General features: G+C 39.4%; 1 protein-coding gene across 5 annotated transcripts in view; it reads right to left on the bottom strand.

Moving 5' to 3' along the window:
* Positions 1-333: 333 nt before the first annotated feature.
* LOC127430223 (A-kinase anchor protein 1, mitochondrial-like) overlaps positions 334-16,762 on the bottom strand; it is a 38,453-nt gene continuing 22,024 nt past the window's right edge. For all 5 annotated transcript variants that reach the window (XM_051679837.1, XM_051679838.1, XM_051679840.1 and 2 more), the window contains 10 exons: positions 15,037-16,634; positions 12,600-12,733; positions 10,132-10,258; positions 9,918-10,045; positions 9,280-9,457; positions 9,045-9,195; positions 8,876-8,943; positions 8,716-8,789; positions 8,569-8,634; positions 334-2,759 (listed from right to left, as the gene is read on the bottom strand). In XM_051679837.1, coding sequence (XP_051535797.1) covers positions 2,697-2,759; positions 8,569-8,634; positions 8,716-8,789; positions 8,876-8,943; positions 9,045-9,195; positions 9,280-9,457; positions 9,918-10,045; positions 10,132-10,258; positions 12,600-12,733; positions 15,037-16,609 — 2,562 coding nt within the window. In that variant the 5' untranslated portion in view covers positions 16,610-16,634 and the 3' untranslated portion in view covers positions 334-2,696. The remainder of the gene's footprint in view (positions 2,760-8,568; positions 8,635-8,715; positions 8,790-8,875; positions 8,944-9,044; positions 9,196-9,279; positions 9,458-9,917; positions 10,046-10,131; positions 10,259-12,599; positions 12,734-15,036; positions 16,635-16,762) is intronic.

Below are 16,762 nucleotides of genomic sequence, written 5' to 3'. Positions count from 1 at the left end.
ATTTTCCATTAAAGGAGAGCGGGTAGGAACATACAGAAAACACATTTGCAATGGTGGTAGGAAACCATGTCAGTGAAGATAGGAGTGTATGATCAATAAATGAAATGAAAATGTAGACCTAAAGATAGGAGAATTATAGAATTAATTTCTGAGGTCAATGTGGCTCCTTATTCATTCACCCACTTTACTGCAGGCAGACATAACAGGGAAATTCCACAAAAGGCTAAACACCCTGACATAGGTCAAGCACATCCATTCCTGAAAAAATATTCATATCGGTCCTGTAACATAGAATACGTTATCAAATGAAGAGCTCATGCCTAGGATGGATGCAAGACAGTTTATTAAAAAAAAAAAAAAAAAAAAACAAAACCAAAAAAAAAAAAAAAAAACACGTTTGCTTGTGTAGTGCCCCTCACAAAAGTCTCACCCTTCTCTAAGTCGATTTTACTTTCCAGTGCTGTCAGTTTTCACATATTAAGCTCTATTCTACTGCTAGAGTGGCGTTTTACCATTTTAATAAAAAAATAAAAATAAACCCATTAAGGAAAATTGTTTAAAAGAATAGCACACCCAAAATTAAACTCTTATTTACTCACCATCATGTTGTTCCAATTCTGTATGACTTGCTTTTTTCCCTGTCGACCACAAAGGGAGTTGTTAGGAATAACGGATAGCCTCAGTGACTTTTCACTTTCATCAAATTTTTTTCACATTCAAAAAGTGAATGGTGACTGAGGCTATCATTCTCCCCAAAATCTCCTTCATTTGAGTTTGGAACATCATGAGATTGAGTAAATGACAGAATATTAATTTTTGGATGAACTAAACCTTTAAAGATTTTATCCAGAACATTTCCAGTCTGAGGCCAAATATACACAGTGGAAGGATTTACTTCTTTTTTGCTCAATGCAGATCCAAAAGCACCCAGCTAGAGGGCTTTAAAAAAACAAAACAAAAAAAAAAGTCTTAAACTGTAGTATTAAAAATCAAAACCAACCAGACAACCGATGATCAAGCTAAATGCCATACAGGAACATGAGACATTCTGGGGTCCCAACAACATTGGACTAAAAAAATTTAAGCAGCAGAAAAAGGGGCAAGTCCTGGCCAAATATCATAAGAAAAATAATGATCAATGAAAATGTACAAAAAAAGGAAGAATATCATTCATCTCTGTGCCATTATAATTTAAACAAATTACAGATACAGTATTAATGTGACTTCTTCACAACCCATGTAAAACCAACATAAAAAAAAGCAATGAATAAGGCTTAAAGCTTTTATCTTTTTCAAGACAGGTGTATTGGGAGCTTCTCCTAGTAGCCAATTGGTGCATAAATGACAGGAAGGTGGGTTCCTGGGATTGGACACAGTGTATCATGTTATTACAGAATGCAAAGAGTAGCAGATGTCAGTAATGGCAATTAGTATCTAAGGAACGTGGTCGTGGGCCAGAACTTTATTGCGCAACTGAGATCTGAGTGACACGAAAGCCAGCGTCCATCACACTTACGATGGTGCACAGTGAAGTGCGAATGCGATGTGTGAATCGACAATGCACGAGGCCAAAGACGTGCTTTGGAGCAGAATTACATGCATACAAAAATACATACAGACCCATTCATTATATGTAGTTCATCTACCCAGTAGTCCCAGTCACACAGTAGTGTTCTGGTTTTTGTAGTAGTTCGTTCAGGCCAAAGGTTTTAGTGTCCACAGGTCAGGATAGGTGTAGGATGCCCTTTTACCTTCTATTGCAGCACCACTTCAAGTTCTAGTGTTGCTCTAGGGCTAGAGGACTTGTGTAGTCTTCTCGAAAAAGGCCCAGAGGTCAAGAGGGCGTAGATGTCTCTTGGATTAAAAGACTTAAGTGTAGTACAAGTAAATCAAAGACTGCATGACCTTCAAAGTGAAGCTTGGTGTCAGGACTTTTCATGTCAAAAGCAGTCTGCAGGACGAGTACTAAAGATCCAGAGTGTGGTAAGGAGGGTGATGGGATGGGTGTCGTCTCCGCCTCTAAGGCCACACAGTTAAACAGACAGACATTGAAATGGAGGTCTTGCAGTTGTGAACCAATTATTTTGCATTGGCTCTGCAGAACTATTCCTTAAAAGAATCAATTGCTTCCAAAAACCAACCTTGTTGGAGAGTGAGACACTGGAACGAAGCCATAATGTAAAAGACAAACATGATGACATGTAGTTCCAACATTACAACAGTAGCAACAGCACCAAGCTTTCACTGCACCAGTTTTCTTCTCAACTCATCGTTATTTTTATTTTAACAAATTTTTCCATCCACGGTCATTACAATCCACTGTCGGGATTGTGCTGGAAGGAGTCTGGTAGGATGGAAAAAAATTAACCTTTATTTAGTTACAATATTTAAATTTACAAGAGCACAGAGTCAAGAAACTTCAGTCCTTATTGGGTGTTCGGTCATTGACACTTGTCTATCTTCATTTTTCTTTTATACAGTACATAGATTTCTTGTGAAAGGGGGTAGAAAAGAAACCAGAATAGGCGGGGACAGCAAACCAAAAATGAAATTCTCATGGCCAGTGATGCGCACTTCATGGTGGTGTGAGGACAGAACCTGCAGATCTTCATGATGCGTGCCGATGATAATTAGAGGGCAGGTGGTCCGAGAAGCGAGTAAGAAGAGTAGGGAATGAGGGAGCACTGACTGGAGGATCAGAAACTGTCCACCCAGGTGCCAAGACCTCGCTCTGCCAAAGTGCGGTTCAGCAGGACCAGCTACGAAACAAGATCCAAAAAATGTTATTTATTGTACTCATTATCAGGGGTATAAATGTGATAGGATGGTGCATGACACAGCGCTCCTTAAAATGAGTGACATTATATATAAAAACAGCATCGAGACTGGATGCAGTGTTTTAGTTGGCATGTTAAACACCTCGGTATTTCACATGCATACAGTGCATCCGGAAAGTATTCACAGCGCTTCACTTTTTCCACATTTTGTTGTGTTACAGCCTTATTCCAAAATGGATGAAATTCATTATTTTCCTCAAAATTCTACAAACAATACCCCATAATGACAACGTGAAAGAAGTTCGTTTGAAATCTTTGCAAATTTATTAAAAAAAAAAAATTAAAAATTTTTTTTTTTTTTTTTTTTAAAATCACATGTACATAAGTATTCACAGCCTTTGCTCAATACTTTGTTGAAGCACCTTTGGCACTAATTACAGCCTCAAGTCTTTTTGAGTATGATGCTGCAAGCTTGGCACACCTATTTTTGGGCAGTTTCTCCCATTCTTCTTTGCAGGACCTCTCAAGCTCCATCAGGTTGGATGGGGAGAGTCGGTGCACAGCCATTTTCAGATCTCTCCAGAGATGTTCAATCGGGTTCAAGTCTGGGCTCTGGCTGGGCCACTCAAGGACATTTACAGAGTTGTCCCGGAGTCACTCTTTTGTTATCTTGGCTGTGTGCTTAGGTTCATCTTCCAACAGGACAACGACCCTTCGCCCCAGTCTGAGGTCCAGAGCGCTCTGGAGCAGGTTTTCATCAAGGATGTCTCTGTACATTGCTGCATTCATCTTTCCCTCGATCCTGACTAGTCTCTCAGTTCCTGCTGCTGAAAAACATCCCCACAGCATGATGCTGCCACCACCATGCTTCACTGTAGGGATGGTATTGGCCAGGTGATGAGCAGTGCCTGGTTTCCTCCAGACATGACGCTTGCCATTCAGGCCAAAGAGTTCAATCAAAAGAGAATTTGTTTCTCATGGTCTGAGAGTCCTTCAGGTGCCTTTTGGCAAACTCCAGGCTGGCTGTCATGTGCCTTTTACTGAGGAGTGGCTTCCATCTGGCCACTCTACCATACAGGCCTGATTGGTGGAGTGCTGCAGATATTGTTGTTCTTCTGGAAGGTTCTCCTCTCTCCACAGAGAAACACTGGAGCTCTGTCAGTGACCATCAGGTTCTTTGTTACCCCCCTGACTAAGGCCCTTCTCCCCCGATCGCTCAGTTTGGCCGGGCGGCCAGCTCTAGGAAGAGTCCTGGTGGTTCCAAACGTCTTCTATTTACGGATGATGGAGGCCACTGTGCTCATTGGGACCTTCAATGCTGCAGAAATTTTTCTGTACCCTTCCCCAGATCTGTGCCTCGATACAATCCTGTCTCGGAGGTCTACAGACAATTCCTTGGACTTCTTGGCTTGGTTTGTGCTCTGACATGCACTGTTAACTGTGGGACCTTATATAGACAGGTGTGTGCCTTTCCAGATCATGTCCAATCAACTGAATTTACCACAGGTGGACTCCAATCAAGTTGTAGAAACATCTCAAGGATGATCAGTGGAAACAGGATGCACCTGAGCTCAATTTTGAGAGTCATGGCAAAGGCTGTGAATACTTATGTACATGTGATTTTTTTTGTTTTTTATTTTAAATAAATTTGCAAAGATTTCAAACAAACTTCTTTCACGTTGTCATTATGGGGTATTATTTGTAAAATTGAGGAAAATAATGAATTTAATCCATTTTGGAATAAGGCTGTAACAAAATGTGGAAAAAGTTAAACGCTGTGAATACTTTCCAGATGCACTGTATTTTGCACTTTCACTATGCCAAAGCTCAAGCTCAGAGCTATTTTAAAACATTGCTCCAACGACAGTATTTGTGGTGTAATGTTGATTACCACCGAGAATAATTTGACTCGACAATCAGTCTTTAAAAAGATAATGTTTTTTGTTACAGTAATTCACACTTACTGCATGCTACTACACTACTGTACTGTTTCAAAAACGGTTTTGTATAACTAAAAACACAACATTAGACAGGTTTGCATGACAATAATATTTACACTCCTGTCATGACCATGTGAAGCCAGTAAATGGGTGTTTCTTCAACTTTGGGCAATTTCATGTCCCAAGAGTTGATTTTTATTAAAACTAACTGGTCTGCTTTTTATATGAAGGTCACATTAAAACTGACAAACTTTTTACCAAGCCCTTATTTACAAATAACGTCCTTTTCAAATGATTTATGTATAGATTTATTTTTAGCCGTGTCCCAGAGCCTGACTTTTTAAATTATGAAAACGCATTATAAAAATACAAATTATTACATTTAAAACAATAATGTAAACAGAGTGAAATAAAACATTTATATATTTTTGTGACATTTTATTAAAATTGCAATTATCCCACAGTCGTGGCGTCATTTCCACCACACCAAACAATTTGGCCATAAAATACATTTTAAACATTAATGTGCTTCTTTACAAAATGCAAGTCTGAAGCACATGCTTGAGATAATCAAGGTAAATATCACTTGTGAGCATAATATTTTTATTGGGCATCAATCAAGCTGTAATTTTGCCAAATCATAAAAAAAGGTGTGAAGATATTATGTATGTGTATTTAGGATACATACAATGTTAGCTATGAAATTAGTCTTAGCAAGAGAAGAGTGTTGGCAAATTTATTTTAAAAACATTTCCATCATCGTCATTTGTAATAAACAATACAGAATTTCAGATGTGGTAGAAATGATACTGTGGTGGGAATTTTCACAACTTCCAGAAGAAAAAAAAAAAAAAAGAAAAAAAATGACAATTTCTTATGTTGCATGTACATACAGGTGCATCTCAATAAATTAGAATGTCGTGGAAAAGTTCATTTATTTCAGTAATTCAACTCAAATTGTGAAACTCGTGTATTAAATAAATTCAATGCACAGAGACTGAAGTAGTTTAAGTCTTTGGTTCTTTTAATTGTGATGATTTTGGCTCACATTTAACAAAAACCCACCAATTCACTATCTCAAAAAATTAGAATACATCATAAGACCAATAAAAAAATCATTTTTAGTGAATTGTTGGCCTTCTGGAAAGTATGTTCATTTACTGTATATGTACTCAATACTTGGTAGGGGCTCCTTTTGCTTTAATTACTGCCTCAATTCGGCGTGGCATGGAGGTGATCAGTTTGTGGCACTGCTGAGGTGGTATGGAAGCCCAGGTTTCTTTGACAGTGGCCTTCAGCTCATCTGCATTTTTTGGTCTCTTGTTTCTCATTTTCCTCTTGACAATACCCCATAGATTCTCTATGGGGTTCAGGTCTGGTGAGTTTGCTGGCCAGTCAAGCACACCAACACCATGGTCATTTAACAAACGCTTGGTGCATTTGGCAGTGTGGGCAGGTGCCAAATCCTGCTGGAAAATGAAATCAGCATCTTTAAAAAGCTGGTCAGCAGAAGGAAGCATGAAGTGCTCCAAAATTTCTTGGTAAACGGGTGCAGTGACTTTGGTTTTCAAAAAACACAATGGACCAACACCAGCAGATGACATTGCACCTCAAATCATCACAGACTGTGGAAACTTAACACTGGACTTCAAGCAACTTGGGCTATGAGCTTCTCCACCCTTCCTCCAGACTCTAGGACCTTGGTTTCCAAATGAAATACAAAACTTGCTCTCATCTGAAAAGAGGACTTTGGACCACTGGGCAACAGTCCAGTTCTTCTTCTCCTTAGCCCAGGTAAGACGCCTCTGACATTGTCTGTGGTTCAGGAGTGGCTTAACAAGAGGAATACGACAACTGTAGCCAAATTCCTTGACATGTGTGTGGTGGCTCTTGATGCCTTGACCCCAGCCTCAGTCCATTCCTTATGAAGTTCACCCAAATTCTTGAATCGATTTTGCTTGACAATCCTCATAAGGCTGCGGTTCTCTTGGTTGGTTGTGCATCTTTTTCTTCCACACTTTTTCCTTCCACTCAACTTTGTTAACATGCTTGGATACAGCACTCTGTGAACAGCCAGCTTCTTTGGCAATGAATGTTTGTGGCTTACCCTCCTTGTGAAGGGTGTCAGTGATTGTCTTCTGGACAACTGTCAGATCAGCAGTCTTCCCCATGATTGTGTAGCCTAGAGAACCAAACTGAGAGACCATTTTGAAGGCTCAGGAAACCTTTGCAGGTGTTTTGAGTTGATTAGCTGATTGGCATGTCACCATATTCTAATTTTTTGAGATAGTGAATTGGTGGGTTTTTGTTAAATGTGAGCCAAAATCATCACAATTAAAAGAACCAAAGACTTAAACTACTTCAGTCTGTGTGCATTGAATTTAATACACGAGTTTCACAATTTTAGTTGAATTACTGAAATAAATGAACTTTTCCACGACATTCTAATTTATTGAGATGCACCTGTACACTGTTGGATACTGATAGTAGACAAATTAAACTAGTGTGTGTTTGTGAAAAATGTTTTAAAGAGACTATAATCCACCATGCTAAAAGTGCCTGAAGATGAAGAAACACCCTAACACAGCAACTTTTTGCATGATGTAACAAGATACAAGACAAAGACTTTATATACTGTACAAAAAACTCTAAACTCAGAAATTACATCAGTGATGATTAAGTTCATCCGCCTAGAACTGCAGTCCCACTGATAAAATTTATTATACATAACTCAAAGAATATATTTTATTATTTTTTTTTTTAAAGAAAGAATTCATTCAAGAGCTTTCACAAAAATACAGTCTTTAAATTTCTGCTCTTTAACCCTCAAACTGCATAGCCCTGCTTACTTCAATTTTAAGCGATGAGTCAATTATTTTCTGTGGTATTAAACATTGTGACAAATGCTGCTGAATAGGCTTAACTTGTATTGAATTCAGAACATTACTTTAAAACAGCGGTTTTCAAACTAGGGGAAGGGTTACAGCATGTCAAGGGGGGCGCAGAATATATACAAAAAAACAAAAATACAATAAATATGTAAAAATGAAATAAATACAAAATGAAAATTTATAAATTATCAATAAAAATAGAAAATATTTTCTAGCTTAAAAGACCATGCCTCTGTAGACATGATTTAGCGGGATAAAAAAAAAAAAAAAAAATACGCAAATCAAACGTAGTTACTCGCCATTTGGCTGGTAATTTTATTAGGAACTGCAGCATAATACATGGTTTAATTCGTATTATAAGAATGACAATCTGATGCTTGTTGACGATGTTAGATATGTGAGCAAATCAAATGATATAGCCTAAACAGTCATGAAATCATTTTGTGAATCATGTCTTCTTACACCTTTTACCTCAGAGAAAATGCTTAAAGGATTTTTCAGAACTTCATGTAGCGAAATATGTAGAAAATCCAAAAATATGTGAAACAAAATCACGTGTCCATTAGTTCAACATAAGATTGGGGTGACGTGTTTTCATATGTTTGTTACAGGTGCAGTTTCACACAGAGATGGAGATATGATGCTGCGAGTTTCACAAATGTAGACTCACTCACTATTGCTCACTATTAGCCATATTTTATTTATTATTAACGAATTGTCTAGGTGTATATAGGTCTAATATATATATATATATATATATATATATATATATATATATATATATATATATATATATTAGAATTGTAGGTTATGTATATAAATCTGGATAAAAAGTAGGAGGTCGAGGGTTTTTGTCTTAAGGGGGGCGCCAGTACGTAAACCCTGCTTTAAGAGACAAAAATGTGTATATGCACATACTAAACAAATTGAGGTAACACAGGAGTGGGAAAAAACCCTCACCTCCTCTCCCACCATGTTCCACATGTGTACTAAAGGAAGTCCTGTATTGTTGTCATAGTTGGTGACCTACAAGAGAGAATTTCCCATTAAACTTGCACCAATGCAAATACCATTATTTTAGATATAATCCATTAATTAAACACTCACCTGTGCCAGCAAAGGAACCCCTCTCGTCAGTTCTTCGAATGCTGAATTGGCCTCAGACGAGAACCTGTCCTCTCCTAATGCAGATGTGAATATGGTAAGATCCAAGATGGTGAACACTGGCCTTAAGATTCAACTTAAGCTATAAAAGAACAAGCCAAACCTGGAAGAGGGGCGATGTTGTCCAATAACACTTCTGTTCCTTGGAACGGTAATGTCACAAAGTCCGACCTGGTAAGCAAAGTTAATTGAGTCCACTTTAAGTCACATTTTTAACCCTATCAGAGTATTTAAAAGTGAAATAGTAGTGTACTGGAGGAAAGGAAACGAACCTGATCTGACGAAGAGCGTCAATCTTGACTCTGTCATAGCCTCCGTAATCTACATATCGGATCTCTACTTCATTCGAATCTTTGTAGAATGAGATAACCTGCGCTCGCCACCAGGCTCCATCGACAGCTGGGGCCGCACAAATCACACCAACTGAAAAACAGATGAGAGATTGAGAACAATGACTTCTCTATGTAGAGAAAAAGAAGAAAATAAAGAAAAACAAAAAGATCTTACCTTCAATGGGTGAGGGCAAGGTGGGTGTGCCGGGCTGTGAGTAGCACAGGAACATCTGCTGGTCCAGGCTGCGCAGGGCGTGGTACGTCGGGTGAGTGTGCTGCTGGACAAACACATGACCGGCCGAGACAATGTTCACCACAATCACCTCCACGGTCACCCCATTGGGCAGCAGAAGCTGTGAAATACAGACAGACCCAATTAAAATCTTCTTTAGCATGCAGATCTGGATGAATTAGGGGCCGTTCAGATGGAACACGTGTTTGCGTAAAAAAAAAGTAGTAGTTCAACAAATTGTACAGAACTGAGGTGTCTCGAGACACTTTTATAAAAGTTGAGGTTCTTTTAACATAACACTTAAAACGTAACATTAACTTGAGTGTGACACTGAAAAAAAAAAAAAAAAGTGAAGCAGCACAGTAAAAACAATTAATAAAAACTGCATGCAGCGCTGTGATCTGCCCCTTAATCTTCCGATGTCTTTGTTCGCAGAGTAAGACTTCGCATGAAGCACTGTGATGAGCCCAGTTAACAAATTAAGACATGATGTACCAGTGGAGAGAAATGCCGATTATCAATACATTTCAATGAACACTGAAATGTACTGATAATAACAGTTTCATCTTAACCAATCTTACCCAGGAAGTCATGGGCAAGGAGGGCAGCGTTAGTGGAGGGGCAGGTGGAGCGTACAAGTTTGTCAGGTCCAAATCTTTGAACTTTTTCCCAATCAGAGCCAGCGCCTTATTAACCTGCTGCTGGGTCCCTAAGAACCAAGTAAGAACAGCAAAAACTATCATCAAGGAGGTCATTGCTGATCCCAAAACAACATGAGCAAAGTGAGTTACTCACCCTCTATATGGCAGATCTGGAACTCTTGAGTGTAAGGCAGGGTTGAAATGTAGATCTTAGCACCGGAGCTCTGCTTCAGGAAGCTCACGTATCTCCCTTGTTTGCCGATTAGCCGTCCAACTAGATGCTGCAAAAACAGAGGGGAACCACAGAGATGAGTGAAAGTTTTAAAGGGGTCATATAGGGCAGTTAAATTTTCTTTTATCTTATAAGAAAAAGAGCTTAATTTCTGCATGGATCACATAAGCACTATTCGGACAGCAATTGTTTCTCAGGGTGACGTCTGTAAAAGTAATTTTCATGGCTCCTCGGTGATAAAACTCATGTGTTCTGATGACAATTAAATCACAGGGGACGAGCGAGACTTTTTGTCGATCACATGATTGCAGTTGCGCTTGTTATATGGAAAATTAATCAATCCACAAACTGCGTCCTCTGTGTTGAAATATGTTTGGAATTACGCTAAAGTTAAATAAATTTTTTAAAGCATGATGAACCACGCTGTGGACATTTACAGTTACATTTTCACATACGGAGCAAGACTTCTTGCGAAGAGCAATTAAACGAATCAAGAAACTGCAGGGACAAGACTGTTAATCAACGCAGCCAAATAAATCTGTCAATGGGGGTATGCATGTTTCGTCACCCGCATCACCTCAGTTGCGACGCTTGCGCGCTCTCTCCTAAGCACACACAAATAGGTATAGAAGCCGCACATATCAAGGACAGTAAAGATGGTTCAAATGAAATTTGAGGAGCTATGGTAAAAATGGTTCTTATGTTGTATCTATCAAAATGATGGAATTACGCTAAATAATTACGCTATCTGTTAGCGTTTAAAAAGTGGAGGTGGAAATTAAACCTTTTAAATAATTAGACATTAACCCGGCAAATTTTATGGGACTGCTCGAAAGTTTACATGATCTGGCTCTCGTTTTTCCTTTCCCTTAAGAGTTCCCACTCACTGTGGTGGAATGGCTACGTAATTTTATTATTGTGAATTTTCAAAAATTTCTGTTACACAATCCTCCAACTTCCACAACTGTCCATTACCACCAAAGCTGTTACTACGAGCAGCACAAACGTACTGCAATTAGCAGTGGATAAAAAGGATTTCCAAAATGGCTTTTGGATTATAAACTCAGAGATGTGGATTCGGATGGTAACCGGTAATCGGTTATCACACGACCTTGGTGTTTGTCAAAAAACAGTAGGTAATTTGGCTGCGAATTTTTTTGCAGGAGGTGGGAGAAAAACACTGACATTTTCGGATTCAGATGCCAATAAAATCAATGACTACCCCCTGTAAATGCTGGAATTACCTCATGTCCCCATGTAAAATAATTGCCATCTGAATAGGGCTAAAGTAATGCAGCCTTTGCAAAAAGGCAATTACTGAACAATGGGGCAACCAGTGTCTTATAAAATAAAGTGCTGCTTTTCATTTCACATGCTTGGGACTGATGTTTTTTCAAGCACCGATAATCAGAATTTTTCAGATTATTATCGATCTATATATAAAAAAAATTTTTCAGATATAAATAGGGCTACTCGTTGCAAAATTATTTGTCACTTCACTACATATTTCTCAACACAACTTTGGTAAAGTCTGAGCGGCAGAGTAACTTGAAGGGTTACCCTATCGGACAACATGGAGCGTTCTAAAATGTGAAAAATACTCAATGTCACTTTGTTCATTGTTGAAGTACAAAAACCATAACTTGTGTGTATGATGACTAGATTCACAACTTTGGACTGCCACCTGCACCACATCGACTCTGTGTGATATCTGCACTATGTCTTGTGTGTGACTGTCAAGTACAGTAAATGTTGTATCACCCCCTTGTGGTCTCCCAAAGTTATTATGCCAGACAGTGAATTGAAAAGCACACAAATTAGGCTTCTAATTTTAACGTATTTATCGATACCTCAAAAACGTTTCAAGAAAATAACAAAGATCAATTATCGATGTATTGATATTTTATGCTATTCTTATAAGGTGACATTATAAGAATATATATTTCACAGCTGCAAAACACAGACCGTTTAAGTCTAGGGGTCAAAGAAAGAGTGAAAACTGGTCATGAAAAACTAAATTACGATTGTTTTTTTGCACACATAAAAAAAAAAAAAAAGAAAAAAAACTTTACTAACATAAGTGGAACTCTGGGAGAGAATAACATTTAAAAAATGTAATATGACCCCTTCAAAAAAATCCATTAATAACAAATTAATAAAAATTATGAGTAATGTGACTCTCTGAATGGAAAAACTAATGTTTTCACCAGTAGTAGTTTCTCCTATTCAAACTATAAGAAGCCGGAGGTCACAGACACATAAAAGTACTGCTCTGACGTTTAATTTAGATCCCATTTTTTCTCTGAAAACTGCTATAGTGGTTAAAGGAAAAACTTAAATCCGTAAACAGTAAATCTGAAACAAACTGTGAGGTCTAAAGGGGAACGCACCTTTGGCACCTCAATCTCCCACACAATAAGCTCTGAGCTCTGTGATTGACAGGCCTGGCTGCCACTCAGCTGGCTGTCTCCCATCCCCAAAGTGGAACAGCTGTCCACTGAATCCATGCTATTCACATCTGAACCTGTTGAGAAGACAAGCAGTCTAGTCAATTTGGTCAAAGTTCTAACATACATTTAATTGAATCCAATCTATAAAAATCAAAACACCTTAAGCAAAAGTTTACCCACGCTAATCAGTTTGTAAGAAAAGATCTGCTAAGTGAATAAATAGATAAGAAATACCACCTGAACCAAATTCTGAGATGAACTGCATATCATTAAAACCATAGTTGGCATTTTGTTTCCAAGAGTAAACAAATGGCACACATGCTCCTGTCAACATTACTGTAACTCATATATTGGCGATTTTCAGGGGCATACTTTTACAGACCAAACGCAAATGTCTGTTTAGCCAGGTCTCTATTGTCAGCCAAGCAACCAAGGGGTAACAATAACAAACATGACGGATACAGATGAGAAGGTCCTCTGACAAAGAAAACAATCAGCCTCTTCCCTCTATTAATTTCTGTGAATCAGTTCAAACTGAAATGAAATGATTCAAAACTCTCAAAATTCAAATCTTCAAGAAGATTTCTTTGCATCACTCAAAAAGAAACATTCCCTGCATTACATTTTTTTCATACATTAAAATGCTTTCGTAAAAATATTCACCTTCTTTAAATGGACTCTCCTGTTTAATAAATTAAGTGAAAAACAGTGTGGAAAACTGAACTATCTTGAATCTAATTGGCTACAATGACAATTTGGCCATTTACGGTTACCCTGGGAAAAAAACAAAAAACTGCCTTTAAAATGTTACAAATATTGTCAAACACTGAAAAAATAGAAATGTCTTTTGCTATATCGCCGAGCTCTAATTGACAACACTACAAATACCCATTTACCAACTTTTCTAGGGTCATGCTCGAAGCAGTATACTAGAGTATATACTGCTAAGGTGAGAAAACAGGCCGATAGCCGATTAATCCACCGATAGTTATAAAAATCTATAATATGAACTTTAGTATTACTTTCCATGGTGATACTTCAATAAATTTCTCCCACACTGGTAACTTCTTTAAAGCCTCTGCCATCTGAAATTAATGAAAATATTAATAAACATATTACAGGTCAGCAAAAGCAAAAACAAAACCTCCTTGGAGCGCTCATGTTTATAACCCAACTGAAACAAATTGGACGCCCCTCAAGCCATTGATTTCTATCCGTAGATATCTTATTAGAAGCTGTTCCTATAGGCCACAATACGTCGACGAGTCCGCCATTTTGGAAAGGTCAAGAGCCGTCCGTCAACACATAAAATTAAATTGTCAGATACGGTCTGTAACAGTGTGTAGTCTTTCCCAGCCAACTTTCAGATTATCTGATTTTCCATAAACACTGGTCAATATTTTAGATGATATAAAAATTCCTGACTTCATATCTAAAACGGGGGGATTCATTGCAAACTGCAAATAAAGTCCTCTTTAAATATATAAAATGGCAAACATACTGAAATTTAGCACCCAGTCTGTCAATACATAACATGTTCATGATCTGTTTCCACACAATAGCAGTTTATGCAGCAGTCAGAGGTTTCTTCAAATTAATTAAACCACATTTGGTTGTCTTAAATTATTGATTTATTGTACCATGACAATAACAATAATGTGTATTGTACTGTATACACACCTTGGCTTTTCACTGTTGATGTTTTAAATCCACTTTTAAAGCATTGGTTTCTATAAATAGCCTAGTAACCTTGAACAACAAACTACACAGTGTCAGTGATTGTTTTTTTTAACCTCTAGAGGGCATCGTTATACTGTAGAACCAAGGAGTTCAGACTAGAACTCTCCAGTGCTGACCACCAAAAATACTCAGTTAATTTTTCCAATAGCCGATAGTTAAAAAATGCAAATATCAGCCCCAATAAATCGGTCAACTTCTACATTAGACTACAGAGAGAAGAGTGCTGCCCCTTCACTTTTAAGAATGTAGAGTTTATTAGTTAATAATACATTTTACTTTGACTAATAGTGCAGTCTAAGTGTTAACTCCGCGTGGCGTTATCCATGTCTTGTGCATGGCCGAATACTTAAGCCTTTCCGAGTATACTATTTTGACCAAAAGTCTATTTGAACGTGTTGGATGGGTTAAATGTATGCGCACTACGACTGCTTTGTGAATATCTTTTTAGTGCAGTCAACTAAAGGTGCATGTGCAGACAACACGCAAAGACGCAGACTGTCCACATGTCTACAAGAACTGGGCAGTCTGCGCATTCTGTGCTGATGTTGCAATTTGTGTCATGCACACTGTGCGCAAGGCATACTGGGACGTGGAAAACTGAAGTATACTTTGGGCTTAAGAAAGAGATGTCACTCACCTCCAGACTGGTCAGCTTCTACCTCACTAGTGGCACCATTCCTAAGCCCCGTGCCGTTAAACTGTGCTGCTTCACAAACTGTAGCCACATTTTCTGCAGTAAGTGCAGACTCCTGAAGGGCAGACAAAGCAGAACTCTCCAGCAGTCCATCTCCATGACCCTCTGACACCCTACATGTACCTGAAATTTGAATAAGGTCCTCTTTGCTCTCAGACACAACCGACGAAAACCCTGTGCAATGGAGGTCCTCTGTGCTAATTCCATCCTCGGACTGGCATGTGCTACATCCTGAGTCTTCAACCAGAGCTTCCTCCGCCTGGAATTTGGCCAGAACCGGTGTTGACTCCAGTGCTTCCCCAGATGACATTGTTAACAAGCCTCTTTCTTCACTCTCCGCTCTCCTCTTGTAACTTTCCTGCATCTTCCACAGAGAAGGCGACAGACAACCGTTGACTATCTCTTCCGCTGTCTGTGCCGCCTGTGTCTCTGCATGACTTTTTAAAGAAGTGTTTTCCAAATGTACACACAGATCCTTGTCCCTGGTGTCTTCTCTTCCATTTACAGCCAGTGTGCTGCTGTCGGCCGCCTCAGAGCCCTTGCTGTGCCGGGACTCACAGCTGCTGACCGCCATGACCTCCTGGGTGGCTGCCGAGATGACCTCAGTGATCAGCCCTGCCGCGAGACGCTGGAGCTCCTGCATGTCTGGACTGGTCTCAGCTGGCAAACCCAGTTCTCCGTTTTCATGGTGCCAGGCCTCTGATAAGCTTTCTGAGAGGGGTGTGCTAGTGGAGTTAGGGAATGAAGACAGAGACATTGGCGTTTTTGGACTGATGGTCTCCAGCTTCCCAGCTTGGTCCTCGGTTGAGGATGTAGTGGAAGCTAGCTCAACATTTGTCAAGTCGGCACAAGTTGGCGCAGTGGTTTCAGCAGCCACCTCTCCCTCGGGCTCGGGACGCTCTGCTTTGGACAATTCTGCAGACCTCTGTCTGTTAAGTGGTTGCTTTTCGCCCTGCTTCTTAATTGATGCAGTATTCCCTGGATCTATTGCTTGGGGTAACTGGTTTGAGGGTATGCTTTCAGTGGCTGCCTCTGGTGCTTTGTGATGTGGGCTCTCCTCCACTGTTTTTGTTGGGGTTGAAGATGAGACAGGAGCCATCTGCCTGGTGGTCTCTGGGTTATTCTGTCGGGGGACTGATTCTGTATTGCTCTGAGAAGCGCTTCGCTGTCCACTCGCCAGGACAACTTGAGGAGTGCCAAGAGCCTCTCCCGATGTCCCTTTTAGCAGTGGTGTGTCAATCTCTGCTACAACTTTCTGCTCAACAGGTCTTTGCTCTTTGGCTTTGACTCTGTCTTGACTGGTTCTACGGTGTGTGGTGCTTTCTGTGGGACAGCCCTTATCGACAATCCCATTGCTGCCCTCCCCAGAGGAGGTCCGCAAGCCCATAGCTGAACCCTCCTCACTGTCGTGGCTGGCAATTCGCTCTTTCTTGCGGGAGATGTACCACCACCAGCCTATGAGCGCCAGCACTCCAGGAAGTGTATACGGAACAAAGGACCGGAACCTCAGTGGCATCTCCTCTAGACCCTAGCAGCTACACCTGCGGGGCAACAAGATGTTTAGTGTCACAATATCTCAGCACTGCAATTTCACATTACATCACACTGTTGTTCTTCAGATATTACATTCATGGACTGTAATAACAGACAGTAAAATTCTTAATCACCA

Source organism: Myxocyprinus asiaticus, chromosome 39, assembly GCF_019703515.2.
Source record: "Myxocyprinus asiaticus isolate MX2 ecotype Aquarium Trade chromosome 39, UBuf_Myxa_2, whole genome shotgun sequence".
NCBI lineage: Eukaryota > Metazoa > Chordata > Actinopteri > Cypriniformes > Catostomidae > Myxocyprinus > Myxocyprinus asiaticus.
This window is presented reverse-complemented; position numbering and strand designations above follow the sequence as displayed.